The 21,320-nt window shown below is 32.7% G+C and overlaps 1 protein-coding gene across 2 annotated transcripts in view; it reads right to left on the bottom strand.

Moving 5' to 3' along the window:
• Positions 1-924: 924 nt before the first annotated feature.
• LOC136040390 (synaptogyrin-like) overlaps positions 925-21,320 on the bottom strand; it is a 32,819-nt gene continuing 12,423 nt past the window's right edge. For both annotated transcript variants that reach the window (XM_065724662.1, XM_065724663.1), the window contains exons 3-5: positions 20,206-20,443; positions 14,762-14,904; positions 925-7,176 (exon numbers count right to left, since the gene is read on the bottom strand). In XM_065724662.1, the coding sequence (XP_065580734.1) occupies positions 6,922-7,176; positions 14,762-14,904; positions 20,206-20,443 (636 nt within the window). In that variant the 3' untranslated portion in view covers positions 925-6,921. The remainder of the gene's footprint in view (positions 7,177-14,761; positions 14,905-20,205; positions 20,444-21,320) is intronic.

Below are 21,320 nucleotides of genomic sequence, written 5' to 3'. Positions count from 1 at the left end.
AAAACTATATGCCTCCAGGGAGCAACTTACATGCATTGTCCTGAGGGCTATGGGAGGGGGGGTTTGTCATCCTCAAAGGCATAATTTCTAGACCTTTTGACTACTCTGAACAAAATAGCCATCTCAAAATGTGGTTTGGATGTGTTTGGGAAAGTGATGGGCGTGAGGGAAGGGTTATTTGTCCTCCAATCACTATCAACTATTGAAAAGGGCACTAGCCCTTTCAATTCTCAATCGAATGAGGCCATTTTGAAGCTTCTATGACAACTTCTATATGAAGTGCCCTGGTCTTGCAAAAAAAGTGCCTACATCTTAAAGCTCTGCCTAAGAAAGGGCATTTTTATTGCGGTGTCTGTTTTTTTTTTATCCACGCCTTTACCTGTACTTTTTACTTATTACTCCCTTTGTTGCATCGAGGACGGTTGAGTTGAGGTCTTGACCGAAAAATTTGCATACTATTGTTCTTTTTTTCACTGACTCAAATTATCCTCTTTTTTTTTCATGAAAATTTTGTTGTTTATCAATTGACTTTATTGTTCTGCAGCTCATTTCAGATGTTGCTGCTCAAATTGATAAAATATACACAAATCCGCAATTGCTTCATCATAAAATGTAACCCACATAATGGATAACAATTAATATTTGTTTTTGTTTATTTCTGCGCTAAATAGCATGAATCTCTCCGAACTTCTGAGCATTTCTCATTGCAATTATTAATGATTCATTTTATTATCCCCCCCCCACAAAAAATGGCGTACTTGCCTATCTGAGAGGGCCAAAAAATTAGCTTCATCCTTTATGATTTTCCGGATGCATCAATACCTGCTTTAACTAAGCAAACAAGACTTAGTTTGTTATCTATCCTTTACAGCTTTATTACATTTCGTTTCACACCTGCTAATAAACAATACAGAATAAACAAGATAAAAACACCTATTTTTTATTTCACAGTACGAAACAATAAAACTGGCGACAAGCCAAAATGAAATAAATTGGGCAAACGGTAAACCAAGAACAACAAACTATAAGATATGTCTTGTGCAATAGTTTTTGGACGACAGAAAGTCCTTAGTCTTAGAAAAGAGATCTAAATATTACTTGTAGTTGGGGAGGAGGTCTGATGGACCCATAGCATAACTCGTTTATGTCTCATTTGTATACGTTGGCACAATGTATCTCGTGATACATTGGAATCACGACGTCACTTCCTTACCATGAACTTTGGACACAAGTGCCTTAGTTCTGACTATCATCGACGTCTTCTTCCCCCCTTCAAAGAAAACCCCCCAATCCTTCCTAATAAAAGACTTAATGCTCGTAGAGGTCCAAATACTCAACTTGACTTGTGTTCCCAAATGTTGACAATGAGGTACCAAAACTCTTTCGTTCCCTATTTTGTTTCGCATTTTAATAATTGATTTAACTTTGTAACTATGTTTATCCCTTAACATTTATTTGATCATTGTAATTGTTCTGACGTGCTTATGCTAGCTTGTGTGCTATTTTAGCCAATAAATCATATTCTATTCTATTTTTGTACGCTTCTTTTATTCTTCTTCTTCTTTCGTCTACTGGATATGCTCTATATAGGATAGGACCCATGCTCTACATAAGATATGGACCCAGAGCATAACTCGTTCATGTAAGCTTCTTTTATTCTTCTTCTTCTTTTGCCTACTGGATAAGCTCTACATAGGATATGGACCCATAGCATAACTCATTTATGTCTCATTTTTGTACGCTTCTTTTATTCTTCTTCTTCTTTCGCCTACTGGATAAGCTCTACATAGGATATGGACCCATAGCATGACCCATTTTTGCACGCTTCCTTTATTCTTCTTCTTCTTTCGCCTACTGAATATGCTCTACATAGTAATTACACTTAAAAAGATTGACAGCACAATAAGAGCGTTTATACATTTTTTTTTGGAGGGGGGGGGGGGTTTATAAACAAAAATTTCTACACTGTATACCCAAAAAGTTCAATTTTTGCACCATTTTGCGCTCTTCTGGTTTCTTTCATTAAATATAGATATATTTTTATCACTTATATGAGGACTAAAAGACAATACGTTTCATGTGATATCTAATGATTACTAAAAAGTTTGATATTAAATGCTTTAAATTCCGATGAGATTCATATTTATAAATAAGATATAGAACAAGTTTTTGAAAAAAAAAAATGCGAACTTCTAATTATCTTAAAAACCAAACATCACCTAAAAAACACACTGAGCTAGTGGCTTGGACCTGCTTCTTTAATAGGTTGACTAATATTAAATTTTTTATGTCATATAATACAATTCTAATATTTAATATTATATATAATTATAAATTTAATATCATATAATTTTATGTCACACATCGTTTTGAATTAACGCACCCAATCTGCAGGGACGCTAAAGACAGGGCTTCCACTGTCCCTGGATATCCTTGTAAAAAAGCTGGCATCTCCGAAATTTTCAATAAAACTAAAGCTATAGAGAATCGACAATTTTTAGTTGGCCTTAAACTCCATGTACTTACGAATGTTAAGCTTGCGGAGATTCCAGAGAAGTCAACTTTCATTTTGAGAAATCCAGAAATTTGGGAAGCACTTGCTTATTAATTTAAAGAATAAATAAAATCTTCTTGAACACCAAATTATTACAAAATCTCTATGTATTTAAGGGTCAACCAATATTTAAATAGCCAACATTTATCAGAAATTGAGAAAGAGGGACTGCCTCCCACCGACCTGAGTTACAAATTTTGGGGTGCAGGATAATATTTTCGTCCTGTAGGGGCGCAAAGGGATTAGTAATACAAGGGCTTGGTAATACGAGACTATAATTTTATGTCACATATCGTTTTGAATTATTTGGCCTTAAAAGACACCCAATCTGCAGGAACGCTAAAGACAGTGCTTACACTATTCCTGGATATCCTTGTAAAAAAGCTAGGATCTCCGAAATTTCAAATAAAAATAAAGCTATAGAAAACCAACAATTTTCATTTGTCGGTATTTATTCTGGATAAGCCAACTTTCTTTTTGAGGAATCCAGAAATTTGGGAAGCACTTGCTTAAAAGTATATTCTTCTAGCGGTTCAAGAGTTTATAATCGCAAAACATAAGCAAGTTTTATTACATATAATTTTTGGCAAATTTTTAAACTAGCGGCTTGAACCTACTTTTTTAATAGGGTGACTAATATTATAATATAATGTTTTTATGTCATATAATATAATTCTAATGTTTTAATTATAATATTTGATATTATATAGTTATAAATTTTATGTCTTATAATATAATTTTATGTCACAAATCGTTTTGAATTATTTGGCCTTAAAAGACACCCAATCTGCAGGAACACTAAAGGCAGTGCTTCTACCATTCCTGGATATCCTTGTAAAAAAGCTAGGATCTCCAAAATTTCAAATAAAAATAAAGCTATAGAAAACCGACAATTTTCATTTGTCGGTATTTTTTCTGGATAAGCCAACTTTCTTTTTGAGGAATCCAGAAATTTGGAGAGCACTTGCTTAAAAGTATATTTTCCTAGCGGTTCAAGAGTTTATATGCGCAAAACGTAAGCAAGTTTTATCACAAAGAATTTTCTTGGCAAATTTTTAAATTTGTAATATGAATAATCAAAGATAGAAAGTTTTTTGCATAGTAAATTTACTTTGACTCATTTACACCTTAAGAGTTCTGGCATAACAAATAAAGACACCTACCCCCCTAATTATCTGCTAATTCACTAAATTTTTTTCCAACGGTTCCACACATTCTAGTTGGACAATTTCGTTATACTGAAAACATTCTTTCATTGATGACTATTATAAAGGAGGGTCAGGGTAGAGGGAGGAGTTTCTCTTTGTTTTGGCAAGAAACTTAAATTTTTTTTCCAAGTCACCAACGTATGGGGAAAGTATAGCATTTTCATGTCTTGTAAGCCAAAAAATAGAGAAACCACTTAGTACATCTCCAATAGCTACTACATTGTATAACAATTTAAAACCTTTCTATCTCCTTCATGCATTCCTTTCCTTTCCTTCATGCATTTTAGACAGTTATGAGGGAGGTATAAACAAGGAGAAGGAGGCCGTTTTGTAACTTTGTTTTGGCACGAAACATTTGGTATCTTGCCTTTCTTTATACAAAAAGACAGCATTTTTCGAATTATCTAAGCCACAGGAAAAAAGAAGAACAACTGACTACAGTCACAATAATTAATACAAGGTACAATAAGACATAAAAGAGAAATACCCTTACCCCAGTGATTACCAGCTAATTGGTTATGCTTAATTTTAAACAGTTCAATCTATTCAAGTTAGAATATCTCCATATATTCTCCTTTCCTTCATGCATTTTAGACTATTATGAGGGAGGTATGGACGAGGAGAACGAGGCAGTTTTGTAACTTTTTTTGATAAGTAAAGTTTGATATCTTACTTTTTTTTACTTAAACAAGATAGTATTTTCAAATTATCTAAGCCACAGAAAAAAAGATAAACAACTATAGCGACAGTAATTTTCAAATTATCTAAGCCAGAGAAAAAAGGTAAACAACTTATTAGAGCCACAGTAATTAACACAAAGTAGAAGTTAAAGATAATAGGAAACCTACAAGATTTGGATCTTTGATGACTTACCAAGGAAGAAAGGAAATAAAAATCCCATTCAGTGTTGCAACTTCATTAATAGGTAAGGAATTTCAAAGAGAATTTGGTAATTGATATAACAAATCTGCAATTATATAGGATAATAGCTGAATTCAAGTGAATCTGCATTTCTTTTTGCTTTCAAGAATTATTTTAAAATCAAAATTCAGTCTGCTCAAAGTAGGCCTGCAATTATATAGGATAATAGCTGAATTCAAGTGAATCAGCATTTCTTTTAGCTTTCAAGAATTATTTTAAAATCAAAATTCAGTCTGCTCAAAGTAGGCCTGCAATTATAGGCCAGCAAATATACAAATCTGCAATTATATATGATAATAGCTGGATTCAAGAGAATCAGCATTTCTTTTTGCTTTTAAGAATTATTTTAAAATCAAAATTCAGTCTGCCCAAAGTAGGCCTAATTTAGTTTTAGAGGATCTTTGCAAATTATACAGGCTAGATGTCTTTAAGTTTGGTAAGTCTACGGGAGACAATTCTGTCTTCTCTATCTTCCTTTTCAGTTTGGAATACCCAGAAAGACAAGAATAGTCTTGGGTAGGGTAAAAAATGAGTCGCCAAATGCTAGATGGCGTTGGCGACATTTTTTTCGGTACTAGTGCTAGTTTCCCCTCTTACAAGTTTCCCATAGTCTCTGATAGGAACTAGAAACACATACTGTCAAACTGAATACAAAAATTACTTTAAAAATGCCACTTAACGTGAAAAGGCTGCCACTTAGATAATTACACAAATTTTGACTAGAATTTAACATATAACAGTTAAAATATTAATCAGAAAGACAATAAAAAGAATATCAGCAAAACTTAAATTACAGAAAACTGGCTTTCTCCTCTGATTGATTTGGTGGTGCAAATGTTTTTTGACTTTGACTCGGGGCGAAAGGCCCCCCAGTATAAGAACCACACGGCTACCGTAACGATGTCAAGGTCAATGTTACGATGTCAAGGTCGTGAGTGCGATGTTTGGAAAGTGTTGAATAGGGAATCGAATGGCATTGTTCTTTCTTTATTACAATGTTTAGTTCAAATAAAAAATCTTGTACCAATACAACCCTAATTTATCATTTTTAGATTGAGTGATCCCACTTATGCGAACACTAATTTGCAAATACATCCAAAGTTCAAATATGCACTTTTTGTATGAACACTTACATAGGAGTATGTACCAATGACTCAAAAATAAACCTATCTTACATGCAAAGAAATGGAGAAAGCGGGGGGGGGGGGTAATTGAAACCTGTCAACATGACAGGTTTCGCATTGACTGAAAAATAAAATTGCTTCAATTTGTCAACATTATTCATTTATTCTTCATTAAACGTGTTAAAACGCTGTACTATAAGTAGGAATTTGCTTTCTAATTTGCTTTGACTGAGTTTTCCTCATTTTATATAGATGGTAATCTTTGAACTTCCTTCAAAGTGGAATTAAGTAGACATTGATTCCATAATAATATTTTCCACGAAATATAACAATGTGTGAGTATAGTAATCAGGGAAAAACAAATGGGGGTGAGGGACCTGGCCCCCCACCTGTTCGATAATTCAGTGATTTGCGATTGCAGCCGTCCCCTTGAAATAAATAAAATATGTATGATTTTAACGATTTCCTCTAATCTTAGACCTAACAGTCTAAGACAAATTACATTTCGAATCTAAATTTTCTACTTTTTTCAAATTGTAGTTTCTTCAAATTTTAACTGTTCGAGCAGTTGAGCAACTTTGGTCTAAGGCTAAGAAATCTGTGCGTAATATTTGTTAAAAATTGTTGAAAACTTTTTACAAAATAGCGCACAATCAAAACCAAATATCTGGAATGCCACAGATGGTGCTATTGCATAAGGATAGTGTACTTATTCTTTGAATCAACCACCTGTTTAAAACTTTAATTTTAATGCCATTTCCAAACTCGATCAAAAAGGTGCTTTCAATCATCTTCCTCCTCCAAAAAAACAATTGCTAAAAAGAAACTGGGAGTTTCTTTGATGAGGACAGAGCCGGAAGGAGAAAACCGACCAAAATAAGATGCAATAAAGCAGAGGAGAAATAAGTACGGTCAATAGAAAATAAATAATTAAAGTGAAAATAAAGAATCCATAAATAAATAACAAAAATAGAGAAACTCAGATATTACTAATAAATTTTAGTAGTACCATAAAAAAAAATCCAATCTAATAATATCACACACAAAACAGCTACGCGGGACTTGGTATACAATCATAGCATGAGATCAACAAACATTCTTCAGGTTTTTGAATTTAATACGTAGCCTGCTGGTAGCTAACACCCCCTGTTGTACCGCCATTATTTGCAAACGGCGGCTGTTGATAAGACTCAGCATTGTAAGCACCAGTATATGAAGGATAGCCACCAGCATTATATGGGTTGCCATCCTGAGTTGGGGTCTGAGTCCATGGTGCAGCCCCAGGGGCTGTACCCTGGGTTTCAATTGGCGCAAAAGTGTCACCGACACCAAGTTTATAACGTTGGTAGGCAAACCAGGTACAACCAGCCTAAGAACGCAAGAAAAAAAATTTTATGAACAAACATGAAATAGGCTTAAATTATGAAAAAAAAAATTATATGCTCACTTTAATCTGTAACTAAGGATTGCTAAAGAATAGTGTAATTATTAGCATAAGAAACAAAAGCTTTTCCTAAACTAATTGGTATTTATTAGCACTAAAAGCCACTATAATCTATGGTTCATACACCATTTCACTTCAATATATACTTAAATGCACCCTTAATTTCAAAAAAAAAAGAAAAAAAGATCTCTAAATACCATTACCAAAACAACCAACCTTCCCAACTTTTTATCTTATAAAAATTTCACCCACTTAAGAAAATACTCACCCATTCCTAATTTTCAAACCAACCTGCATAAGAAAAAAGTTTTGTTCCCTCCTTAAAAAAATATATTCTCACTCACCACTATTTAGTATTGTCTGAACTTAAACTTGCCGATTCTATGATAAATTCCAAGTATTTTTTACCTAATACCGCAGCATCGCGACGCGTATTTTACACGTAATATTTTTTACGCGTCGTTTACATAATATTTTTTTTGGTAAATGTGATCGGTGTTACTCTTGATCTATTTTTGAACTAAACTCAAATTCCGTGGAAAAGGTTGCGATTCAGTATTAGAAAAAAAAATATTACTCCCTCCCAGGATTATTTACCCCCCCCCAAAAAAAAATAATTTGAAAACACCCCTCAATGACATTTTCATTGAAAAATTGCTTTCTGTAGTGTTTTTACTAAAAAACTGCCAAATTACCCCTCTAGAGGTTTGAGAAATCATGTTTTGTCACCCTCCTTACATTTTCGTGAATTAACACAACCGTTCTTTATATCATTGACAATTTTTGACATTCATTTTTTGACAATCATTGACAATCATTTTTTGAATTTCATTGACAATCATCATTGACAATTTTTGACAATCATTGACATTTTACAAAAATCTAGTTTGTCAGTGGAAAAAGCCTCTTATCTATAGTGTCACACAAAAAAAAAGAAGAGAACGTAAAGAAGGGAACCTAAAGAAGAACCTACAAAAAGAAGAAAACCTAAAGAAGGGAACCTAAAGAAGAACCTACAAAAAGAAGAGAACCTACAGAAAATGGAGCAATCAGATAAACAACAAGAGATGAATACAAAGGTGGTTAAAAAAGGCAGTTTTATTATTAAATGATGACTCAACTGACCTTATTATTAAAATATGACTCAACTGACCTTTGTTCCAAATCTTCAAGAAAAGGAAGGAGCTGAGCATCAGAAACACTAACTAAACTTACTTATCGCAATGAGGGGAAGCAATGCAAATTAATTATCACTTCCATAAGGCATAAACATCAATTGAATTAACTCCCTTCTTAGGTATTTTCCATAAACACAATAATTAATATTCCAACACAAACAAAATAACAAAAAAGGACTCCGATCTCAAATACAGTAATCACTGCACTGAGGTTGCGAAAAAATCTTCCGCTATAGCTTCTGCTTTACTTTCATCACCATTACAAAAAAACACAAAATCCTCATATCTTAACATCCTAACAAAGCTAAAACAGAAATAATAAAAATATCTGATTTTACAATAACCAAAATTCTTAACAAATTATAAAAATTGCTTGAAAGTTTCAGGTGCTTAAAAAAAATACGCACACATTTTTCTGTGCATAGGCAGGGTTTCATTTGTGCTCGTTTTAAGTTTTGATTTGAATTTTTAATTTTCTTGGAAAAACATATTCTTCAATATTTTTTTAATAATTAATAAAAAAGAGCTACTAGTAAGTTTCTTTTTTAAATACTGGTTAACCATGCGATTTTACACTTGAAATAAAAAAAACGAGTTTTTTTAACTGAAAGTAAGGAGCGACATTAAAACTTAAAACGCACAGAAATTACTTCGTATATGAAAGAGGCTGCTTCCTCATCAACGCCCCTTTCTTTACGCTAAAGTTTGACTCTTTCTCTCAATTCTTCTTTTTAAAACAGTAAAAAACTTTAGCGTAAAGAGCGGGGCGTTGATGAGGAAGTAGCCTCTTTCATATACGAAGTAATTTCTGTGCGTTTTAAGTTTTAATGTCGCTCCTTACTTTCAGTTAAAAAAACTCGTTTTTTTTATTTAATTTCTGAACGTTTTTGAATCAATGCATGTTTTGATTTTGGCTCTCCGCAGAGGAATAATCAAAACGAAATTTTCATTTTTTTTTTTTGGCAAAATTTCTTTCTCATAATTTTGATCGAATGATTTAGAGAAAAAAAGAGCGGGGGCGAAGCCTAGTTGCCCTCCGATTTTTTGGTTAATTAAAAAGGCAACTAGAACTTTTAATTTTTTACGAATCTTTTTATTGGTAAAAGATTTACGTAACTTATAAATTAGCTTACGTAAAGAACTTTTGTATTCTCATGTTTTTATTACATATATGAGGGGATTCGCCCCATCGTCAGTACCTCGCTCTTTACACTAAAGCTTAAATTTTATCCCAATTCATTAAGAATGACCCCTGAATCACAAAAGCCGTAGAATAAATAGTTGAAATTACTAAAAATACTTTAGCGTAAAGAGCTAGGTATTATAAGGAGGTGAGCCCCTCATATGGGTAATAATTTCTGTTTGTTTTAAGTTTTATTGCTGTTCCTTACTTCCAGCTGAAAAAGCTTTTTCACATTTATTTTTTAATTTTTTTTTTTTAAATAATGCTAGTAAATCCTGCTCTCCCCTCATCGAAGTTTTCTTCTCCCATGACAAATTCTCGATGGAAAGTTCCCCTAGCATATCCTCCTCTTCTCAACCCCTCCCCCCAAACCAAAAAAATCCTCCTGAAAACGCCTGTATACTTCCCAATAACTATTACTATATGTAAGCACAGGTCAAAGTTTGTAACTTGTTGCCCCTCCCACGGGGACTGTGGGGGAGTAAGTCGTCCCCAAAGACATAGTTATAAGGTTTTTCGACTACGCTGAATAAAATGGCTATCTCAGAATTTTGATCCGTTGACTTTGGGAAAATAATTAGCGTGGGAGGGGGCCTAGGTGCCCTCCAATTTTGTTGGTCACTTAAAAAGGGCACTAGAACTTTTCATTTCCGTTAGAATGAGCTCTCTTGCAACATTCTAGGACAACTGGGTCGATACGATCACCCCTGGAAAAAAAAACAACAAAAAAACAAATAAACACGCATCCGTGATCTGCCTTCTGGCAAAAAATGCAAAATTCCACATTTTTGTAGATAGGAGCTCGAAACTTCTACAATAGGGTTCACTGATACGCTGAATCTGATGGTGTGATTTTCGTTAAGATTCTATGACTTTTAGGGGGTGTTTCCCCCTATTTTCTAAAATAACGCAAATTTTCTCAGGCTCGTAACTTTTGATGGGTAAGACTAAACTTGATGAAACTTATATATTGAAAACCAGCATTAAAATGCGATTCTTTTGATATAGCTATTGGTATCAAAATTCCATTTTTTAGAGTTTTGGTTACTATTGAGCCGGGTCGCTCCTTACTACAGTTCGTTACCACGAACTGTTTGATTTCATATAAAAATTGCTTGAAAGTTTCAAGCAAAAAACTGCTTAATAATAGTGTTAAATTTAATAAAAATTAGATTAAAATTTAAAAAAATAATTTCAAATTTAATGAAAATTGCTTAATAATAGAAGTTTCAGGCACTTAAAAAAAAAAAAAAAAAAAAAAAAAAAAAAAAAAAAAAAAAAAAAAACGTTTACTTGATGGCCTCTTCCGTACTAAACACTAAAATAAAAGTTTCTTGTTCGAGACGGTTGCTTTATACACAATTTACAGGTCTTGGTGTTATTAATTTTCTCACATTTGCATTATAAATCAACTGTTGATGAGAGGTGAGACCAAGGAAAGGTAAAGAAAGCACAATCTTGCCTATACTAGTCCTACCAGTTTAAAATCAACTAGCCTAGTTAAATTACCCATATTTCCCCAAACTGGCCATGATCTACTTTGTGCTGACAGGATTTTCAACAATACAACAAAATAGAAAAATTTTCCTCAATAGTCACATGCAAAGAAATTGAACTCTAATCCTATTGCATTGCTGATATCTAATATTCAATTTTCTTCAAAATCTTCAACCTTTTTTTTTAATGAAGTAGCCAAACCCTAAACTGCAGTGGCACCATTAGTTTTTACTCCCTTCATGCTACTATCATGCTCACTATCTTTTCATGCTACATTGGTGAAGATCCAACTCTTAAAAGTTTCACAGTTTTTAGGGACCAACATTGGCATTTCTAGGCTCTCTAACACCAGGGCAAAATCTTGATTACACTCCCCTCCCTCTGTTTACCTAAAATTTTAGGGCCAAACTAATTTCTATTATTCATTAAAAAAAAATTCCTTTATTTAAATCTGACTTTCCTTACTTTATATGGGAAAAGATATGGGGAAAATGAGAATTTCGGATTCAATTTGCTTATACTTACTGCCAAATGCGCCATCTACTTTATTTAAATAAAATTTATTTGAAATTTTACGCCCTTGCAATTTCTGTGCCTGGGTCCCCCTCTGGAAACGAAACCCAAATGAGCAGCTTGAACTTGAACAGCTGTTGTATTGTTTCCTTACTTTGTGCTGATTATTAAATCGCTAATCATATACTTACAGAAATCTAAAGCCTGTCTGGCACTCTGATAGCATTATCCCAGAAATCCCTAATCCAGGATTTGGCGCAAATCCAGAAATCCTAACAAAAAGTAAAAACAGTTCTGGTTTTATTCGAAAACTAGGCAAACCAAATTTTTAGTAATAAACGAAAGTTTATTACTATATTTATTTATATTATTTTATTATTATTTATTTATTTTTATTTATTATATTATTTTATTTATTTATTATATTATTTTATTTATATTATATTATTACTATATATTTATTTAGTATAATTCGATTAGGGAAGACAGGTGCTGTGATGCTGTAAATCCCGGTAATAACCCTGGATAAGGCATATATGCCATGTGCCTTGGTAAGAACATTTATCATGATTTAAACGATCCTACATCTGGTTTTATTGAGTAGATCTCAATGATTTTTCAAGCGAAATTTAGCATACTTTTCTACTAATAATAATGTTTTTGCAAGCTAACATGAAATAATTATCAAAAGTGTCAGTAATAAATATAATATTATTACTCTATATTATCATCCAACATAGCTTTGGATATTTTTATTACCAAATATGATATTGGTAATTCTATCAACAACGATAATTCGATAACCTTATTACCAAATATAGTATTGACAATTTTATACCAAGCAATGGTTTGAAAATGGTTTAGAAATTTAAACGGTTTGAAAAACTTAGAAATAAAGTCAAAGAAAAAACGAGTCCTATTTATGAGTTCTACTCTATTATTTGTCATTTTTTTCTTCTTCTTCGTTAGTTGTTTGATGTGTGTGAAGGAGCATAGTGGATTATTTGGATACTTTTTTTTTGGTCGTTACCCTGACTTCAGGAGCAACTCAGCAAGCAATTATGTATTTATATATATACATATATATATATATATATACATATATATATATATATATATATATATATATATATATATATATATATATATATATATATATATATATATATATATATATATATATATATATATCATGAAAAGAGAAATCACCAATGCTACAGCACAAACACAAAAAAAAAAAAAAAAAAAAAAAAAAAAAAAAAAAAAAAAAAAAAAAAAAAAAAAAAAAAAAAAAAAAAAAAAAAAAAAAAAAAAAAAAAAATAAAGAGACAGAAGGAGAAAAGGAAGACTGTTTTCCTAAATTAGTGATTAATATAGACCAGCACTTGAATGAGGCCTTAACCCTACTCATCCATACAATCACATAGGTCAAACAGCATAGCCACACACAATCAACCATAAAGAATAATCCATAGAAAATTTAGTTGAATTACTTTGTCTTTCATGCATTATTTATATACATGTATGCATTTTGTTAAGTTTTATTTTTATTAATAAACTTAACTACCTTAAATAATTAGGTATAATTCAGCTAATTTTATTACTAATCATTATTTTATACAGTGTAGGCTTGTGCCAGAATGAATCTTTGATTTAGCTGAAGCAAGAACAATCCAAGGCCCACGAGAACCATCATAACTACATTTTATTATCCCTGTAAAATGTAAAAATAGAGACATACCCTTTCGTTTTGAGAAACCAGCCTACTAAATGCCTACCGTCAATAATATAATTAAGTTAAAAAGATGCCAAGTTTTTGAGTCTTCAGAGTGTTTTTTAACCTACCTGACAGTTGTCATTTTAACAATTTAACCATTTAATCATTTAAATCAATTTAATCATTTTAACCGGATAAATTATTGACTGACCAATCATGTGCCCGTTTACAAGTTTTATGTTCACTATATAACAGTGATGATATGGTTAATGGTTGTTTGAAATAGAATGGGGCATGGTCTCGGCACAAAATTGTATGAACAAGATTCTGTAGAAGACCAAGAAGCGTAAAATTATAATACTAGTAAATGAATTAAATTAATTTATTAAAATATAAACTAGGCTATATAAATTTATGTCTCCTAATACACTGAACAGAGCAATACATTTTATACCAACACATACTTGCTACCAGAAAAATTGAAATGTTTTAAGACAAATATGAAAGCAAGGGACAGTCATTAAAATTTTGTCATTTTTCAAAAAGTCAGAGACAACTTTCAATGTCATGACTACTCTGTACTTGCATTCTTAAGGTTAAAACATCAAATTTGCTTCGGTAGCAGGGAATTCTTTTTTATCTTTTGTTAACTTCGGGGGTTTTTTAGGCAGATTTTGGCAACCCTTGGGTTATGACTGATGAATATACTCTGAAATAAAACTCCTTTGATAGATTGAATTTGCAACCCTGGAATAGGCGGGAAAAAATTTCCAAGTAGAGAATAAAACTTTGTTTTTTTCCATTTCCCTACAATGTATAATCTTTGCTTTATCCAACTGAAAAATAAAAATAAGGAGAATGCAAGAATGAGAACGAGAAAAAGAAGAGCGAAAATAAAATGAAAAGGCTCAAACTCACCGAGATGAAAATAGAAAAGAGGGAGAAAACAAAATGAGAAAACGGAAAAGAAGAGCTATAGTAAAATGAAAAGTTTAAGCCCGCCCAGCTGAAAATTGAAATGAAAGAGAAAACAAAAATCAGAAAACGGAAAGAAGAGCTATAAAAAAGGAAATTTTAAGTTCAGTCAGATGAAAATGGAAAGGAAGGAGAATGCAAAATCAGAAAACCGAAAAAAAGCTATAATAAGATTATAGTTTAAGGTCACTCCGTTGAAAATAGAACAGAAGCAGAAAGCGAAAATGGGAAAACAGAAGAGAAGAGCTATACTAAAATGAAAAAGTTTAAGCTCACCCAGCTGAAAATAGAAAAGAAAGAGAAAATAAAATTAGAAAACAGAAAAGAAGAGATATACTAAAATGAAAAGGTTTAAACTCACTCAGCTGAAAATAGAACAGAAGGAGAGAGCAAAAATGAGAAAAAAGAAAAGAAGAACTATAGTAGAATGAAAAAGCTTGAACTCACCCAGCTGAAAATAGAAAAGAAAGAGAAAGCAATGGCCGCCTGAAGTCCATTAGTAATCACGCTACCCCCTTCAGGTGTCTCAGATTTAGACCACTGACTGGTCAAGTAACAAAATCCAACAAAATAAAGGAATGTCCAAAAAGCTGAAAGAATGAAATAGATATGGTAAACCACGAAGAGACAAAAAATAGTAATACAGATAGATAAATATTGTATCTTAGCCCACCCATAAAAAAAAATGGTGGAGTACAAAGAGAAAAAAAGAAAAGAAAAAAAAGGACAGCACGAAAAACACTATTTCAAGAAACAACATTCATTTGTTTCTTTTTCTATGAAAGACCTTTTCCTTTTCCTATTGTATATTTTTTTCCTGATTGTCTATTTAATTTCTGTTCGTTTTGGTTTTCATTTACTTTTTTTATATTTATTTCTTGTAATTCATTAATTTATAATAGTACTTGTTGTATGTTTTTTGCTATGATTTTTTATATAGATTTTATTTTTCGATATTTTATTTTATTTTTTTTATAGAAAATAAATATGGTAGAAAGTATAAGTCTAAAAATGGTGGAGCACAAAAAGAAAAAAAAAGAAAAAAGGCAGCACGGAAAACACTATTTCAAAAAACAACACTCATTTATTTCTTTTCCTAGGAAAGACCTTTTTCTTTTCCTATTGTATGTATTTTTTCCTATAATTGTCTATTTAATTTCTGTTCGTTTTGGCTTTCATTTAATCTTTTATAGTAATTTCTTGTAATTCATCCATTTACATAATACTTGTATGTTTTTTTTGCTATGATTTTTTTACATAGATTTTATTTTTTGATATTTTATTTTTTATTGAAAATAAATACGGTAGTAAGTATAAGTTTAAAATGGTGGAGTACAAAAAGAAAAAAAAAAGAAAAAAAGGACAGCACGACAAACACTATTTCAAGAAACAACACTCATTTGTTCCTTTTCCTAGGAAAGACCGTATCGATCCTGTACACATAGAATATCGGGAGAAGGTTAATTTTAACAGAAATCACAGTATCTACAGCCTTTTTTAGTAACAAACATATACATAAACATATACATATGTATAAACATAAGCATATACATAACAATAACCGCAGTAAACTGTCATCTTCTGCCATTTTGCCCCATAAAACATCATTTTTGGCACAAAGAGGGTCAAAATGCCATTGAATACACATTCTAAGATAGTCAATCGAATTTTCGTGGTCTAAAACCCTTTACTAAAGATCTAAGTGTATACTACTTTTTTTCTGACAGGGGTAGTGTATGATACCAAAAAATGTACTTTTTGATGCCGTTTCTGGAATAAAAAGGCTGGGAAGTATGACAAGGGTACATCGTAATTTCATTCCAAGGGTACCATCGTAATATATACATTCACAGCTCGTAGATAACGTGCAACGGTAGGAAACCCTAAAGGTCCCAAGTGCACCTTTTCTAGCATTGCTTTCGAGTTCTGCTACAACTTCACAGGGTTCTGGAATTCGATACCTCTCTAAGAGAAATGAACCTCAAAGAGCGGTATAAGAGTTGAAAACTTCTAATATTTACAAAAACAGATCTGACCTTAGTCGCTCGGTTTCTGTAAAGCCTTCCCATAGGGGCGAGGTAAAGAAAATGTGGCAAAGCCCCTGCTCTATGCAGCCTTACTAAAATTAGCCGATTGTAAGAGTACTTTAGCAGGGCAAGTTTTCTGTAACTCACTCGTAGGTTTAACACAGGGTGTCAAGGCAAAGAATTCTTACCTCAAACGTATCGAAGACCTAAATATTTAAGCGAAGAAGATGGTGCAACAGTAGCACTATCTACTGAAACAGTTGGTGGTAACGAATCCCGTTTCGTCGGGTTGAAAACCAGAAATTTGGTTTTCTGGCCATTAACTTGTAGACCAATAGCGCTATAGCCAGATACAAGCTTATCTAAATTATCCTGTAATACACTTAGAGAAAAATGCAATATAAGTAAATCTTCCGCATACTAGAATAGCTTATTCGATTCAAATTACAAAGATCAAGGTTCAACCAATCAGAAATTTGTTTTGTAACCTTAGAAGTCCAAGTATTAAACAATTTTTAAAAAAACCAAGTTTTTCCAAAACAGGTAAAGAGCGAAGTTGAAAATTAAAACGGACAAAATCATTACTTCAGAGCCTATCCAATATATATCAATAAAAATAGTACTACTTATGCTTCCCTAGGTTTCTGGGATTATAGAAAAATAGTACTTTCCCGAAAACACAGAAGCCAAGTATGAAAAAAAAAAAACAGGAATATTGATTTGGGAATCAAAAGTGAGTACATAGCCTGTCAACAGCACACTAATTTGCAAAGCTTTTCATAGTGTTAGACCAGTTTTGACATCAGTAACTCTCAGTATCCATTTAAAATTGTCTTAAAAACAAAGCAAAAGATTAAATATTTTTTTAATAACCACAGTCATTGAACAGCATACAGAAATATTGGATTGACTTATTAGATAGCACTTTGGTATTGCTAGCTATAATACAAATAGTGAGCAATATAGAATGAACTCTTGTTCCTTTTCCATTTCCTCTGAGGAGTTGATGTCCCATGAGGGTTTATTCATGGTATATGGTTGTCTTCTCTGCGCTTTGACTCCCATGCCTCAGGTGTGTTCTCTTTTTCATCTTATATGTTATTTGGCTACTGTTCTTTTTTTAGTTGGTTATACTGTATTTTTTTTTTGTATCCCCCTTGCATCTCTGGCCATGGAGCCTTTCGAGGAGGAATAAGAGCACTGTATTTCCAATTTCATTTATTGGTGGATAAAATTCTGAACCCTAACTCTGAACTCTCAAAATCCGGGTATTTCTCTTTATACAACCGTGAATTTCAAGTGAAGATAATTAGTAGATTTTTAGTTAAAAAGTTTTTTGTTTTAGTTACTATTTTCGCAATAATCTTTTACTTTTAGAGAAGTAGACAATTTATGAAACTTACATAAGCTTACGTGAGTATATGTAAGGGGTTCTTATATACCTCCAGTTAAGGGCTTTAGAACATAATTATTGCAATGGTGCCGTTTTATGCTTTGGAACTTTTTCACTTAAGAAGTGACACCAAACGTTTTGTTTTCAGTGCTATGTCGCACTTACGGATGGTAAAATTGGTAAAAAGCACGTAGATAAGAACAATACCTTTCAAACCAGCCATAAATCACCTTTAAAAGTTATGCTAGCCCACTAGCCCCAGCTTTTGCACTTGAGACATGACACCAAAAGTGCCATTTTAGGGCCATTTGGAACTTGCAGATGGCAAAATTTCTAGGAAGAGCGAAGATACGAGCAAAATATTTTATATAAGCTATTAAAAATTTGTTTACGATGCTCTGGTAGCCTGCTAGCCCAGAGAAATGGCACAAAGAGTGTCATTTTTGGTGCCATATGACACTTGCAGAGAACAGAATTCATAAAAAGCATGTGGATATGAGAAATAGCTTTTGAATGAGCCCTTAAGCATCTCTATGATGTTCTGTCAACCCGTTAGGGCTGAAAGAAAAAAAAGTGGAGACAGGTCGGTGCTACCCATGCGCAAAAAAGTAATTTTCCCTGTTGCTCAAGGAGGGGGACTGTAATTTCCATGTCTTAAGTTGGAGACCATGCTGATTCAAATTTATTCTGACATCACTTCCGAGAGGTTTCAGGTTTTTTTCAAATTCACCATAAATTTCTTTTCCCAATAAACTTTTACTTTCAAGACGAACCGAAAAATAGTTACCATTCCTGAATCAGTGTCAAATGGCAATTTTTTTCACTAGGCCGTTTTTTTCAAAACATGTTTTGAAGTTTTAGTTACTATAGGCTGTGGTTTGCTCTTTACTAGGTTGTAGCTACTACTGCAACATACCGGACTTAAAGCCGAACCTTGTCGAAATTCTCTATTAAGTTCAACTTGTGCACTGAGTTCGAAAGTCCAAGTTTCACTCTTATATTGCTATTGGAATACCAATATGATAACATAGCTACTATATGAGCATTCACACCAGCATCTAGGAGGGTCTGGACGACGGCAGACTGGATGGCAGAATCAAAGAAGCAGAAATATCAACACTATATATATATATATATATATATATATATATATATATATATATATATATATATATATATATATATATATATATATATATATATATATATATATATATATATATATATATATCTATATATACATATATATACAGACAACCCAAGTGGTTCAGCCTTGGCAAGAATATGGTTTAGAAGTCTGTGGGCAAAATCACCGCTGAGATGTTTTCAAAAGCCAAACTGCATGTGGTCTATTACACACTTCAATATAACTTCGCTGAGAACCAACCATTCCAACACTTTGCTAAACGTACTTGAGACGGTAATCGGCCTAAATTCTCCACAATCATTGCGTTTTCCCCTGTTTGGAGGACGTTTAAAACGACCCCAGTACAGAACGAGATAAGGACGGTGGCACAATCTACACACCTCTGAAAATGTTGTTGCAGATACTGATGCAAAAGCAGTGAACCCTTGCGCAGATGATTACCCCCGAAACTATTCAAGACTTGGAGGCTTGCTACCCTTCAACCAGCAAACAGCCCCCAAAACAACATTCTTAAAAACCACAAAATAATTTCGCTTTTTCAAAAGCGAATCAAGGCGTAATGTCATAAAAGATTTTCAACTTGCATTAATATTGAAAAAACAAATTCGTTTCGATCTCAAAATTTGCTTGAGAATAATTTTTGTGTTAATAGTATTATTTTTTCTCAATAAATTGTACCATCAAAAAAAAGTACTACGGACTTTTTAAGCAGTACCTACCGAGGTACAATTTTCGAAGAAAATAGTACACCAATGATAAAATAGGTACAACCCTTTCTCACTGTTACGCCATTGGTATAATCAACTACTCCCTTAATTCCATTACGCAACACATTTAGGTATCATAAAGCTTTGGTTTGAAAGTCTGACTTGTAAATTCCATGGTAAACAAGCAAATCCCTTTGATCTCACCTGTAGTTGTGTCCAGGGGGTTTGAGCGCCCAAAACCCGGTTAGGCAGATGATTTTTTTCTGCATTAATTTCAAGTAACACAAGCCTATAACAGCCCCCATCCTTCCATCCTTGTGCTGTCTATTATGCCTGCACACAAGGAGGCGAACGGGGAAAATTCTTTCTCTTGAATTGGTCTAATGCCAATGAAATCCCCTCCCTTAAAAAGAAATTTAAAATTAGGGCCTAGAATTCTTTTCAGGTTTTGACCTAAAAAAGGAGCAAATTCACCACCTGCTCATTTACTAACCCTTACCTCAAGATACTACCCGTTGCTAACTGTATAAATTCTGAGTAACTAGTTCACCACATTAAAAAATCACAAAAAAAACATTTTGTATCTAGACACGTTAATCTATAGTTAAAAAAGGTACCTGAGAATCCAAAATCAAGCATGATATATCTGCGTCTCATCTTTACTGAAGAAATCTGTTGAAAAAACCATTCACCAGCCAGAAATCCAATGGCAGCCAGAAATGCAAATACCGCAATGGTTGTGCCATAATTACAGGCATTCAAATCTTTATTAAATAAGCAGACCTCGCGATTCTGTACCTTATCAAATGCCCATCCTTTTGAAGAGATACTCCCAAATATGATTATAGCAAATAGCTGGAATAAAAAGAATTTCAGTTATCTATGTTCAGTCGAGTCTGCACAGAGAAATAAGAACAACACCTCCACCAAAATTTCTTTTTAGGATTTGGCCCTTTTGATTAGAGATAGTATCGCCAACATTTCACTAAGGCAAATTACTAAAAAAGCATTTTCACATAAATTAAAAAAAAATATATTCGGAAAAACCTTAGTCGGCTTTAGGTTTCCGACAAGCCAATCGAAAGTAAAAAGATCAAAACCATATTGTGGCAAGGGCCTGGTATATCTTTAGTGGAGTGATTAGCTAGAATCTCTCCACCAAAATATATGACACAATTTAATTTGCATTCTTTTTAGGTTCCAGGTGGAGCCTGATTTTTCTCTTTAGGCTTTCTAAGACGACCACCTCTGTCAAGACTTTTTTGTAGAGTATGTCCCTTTTGATTAGAGATAGCCTAGTGCCAAGGTTTTAGATAAGATAAGATTTATTTTCAAAAGGCTATCAAAAGCTCTGCAAGAGCCAAATTCGCTTCATCTCTGGTAAATGCAATCAAAACACCATATGTCAATAACTAAAATTAACTTAATGTGATAAATGGCAAAAAAGGAAGAGGGAGGGATAAAATGATAATTCATTATGACAAACAACTATCACAGGCGAAAAAAAAATAGACGAATTCGTATTCCAGATTAAACACTGTAAAATAAAAACAATTGAAATCAAAATGTCTACTAAATGTCAAAAATAAATATTTACATTCAAATTAAGGAATGGGCAAACAACTGGATTAAAATGGAAATAGAACTCAAATAAGCACCAAAAAAGAGCAAAACAAAGTGGTGATAAATTAAACAGTGGACACAGGTATCATGACCATACATTCAATGACTA

Source organism: Artemia franciscana, chromosome 20 (genome assembly GCF_032884065.1).
Source record: "Artemia franciscana chromosome 20, ASM3288406v1, whole genome shotgun sequence".
NCBI lineage: Eukaryota > Metazoa > Arthropoda > Branchiopoda > Anostraca > Artemiidae > Artemia > Artemia franciscana.
The sequence above is the reverse complement of the archived record's forward strand: the minus strand, read 5'-3'. Positions and strand labels throughout refer to the sequence as shown.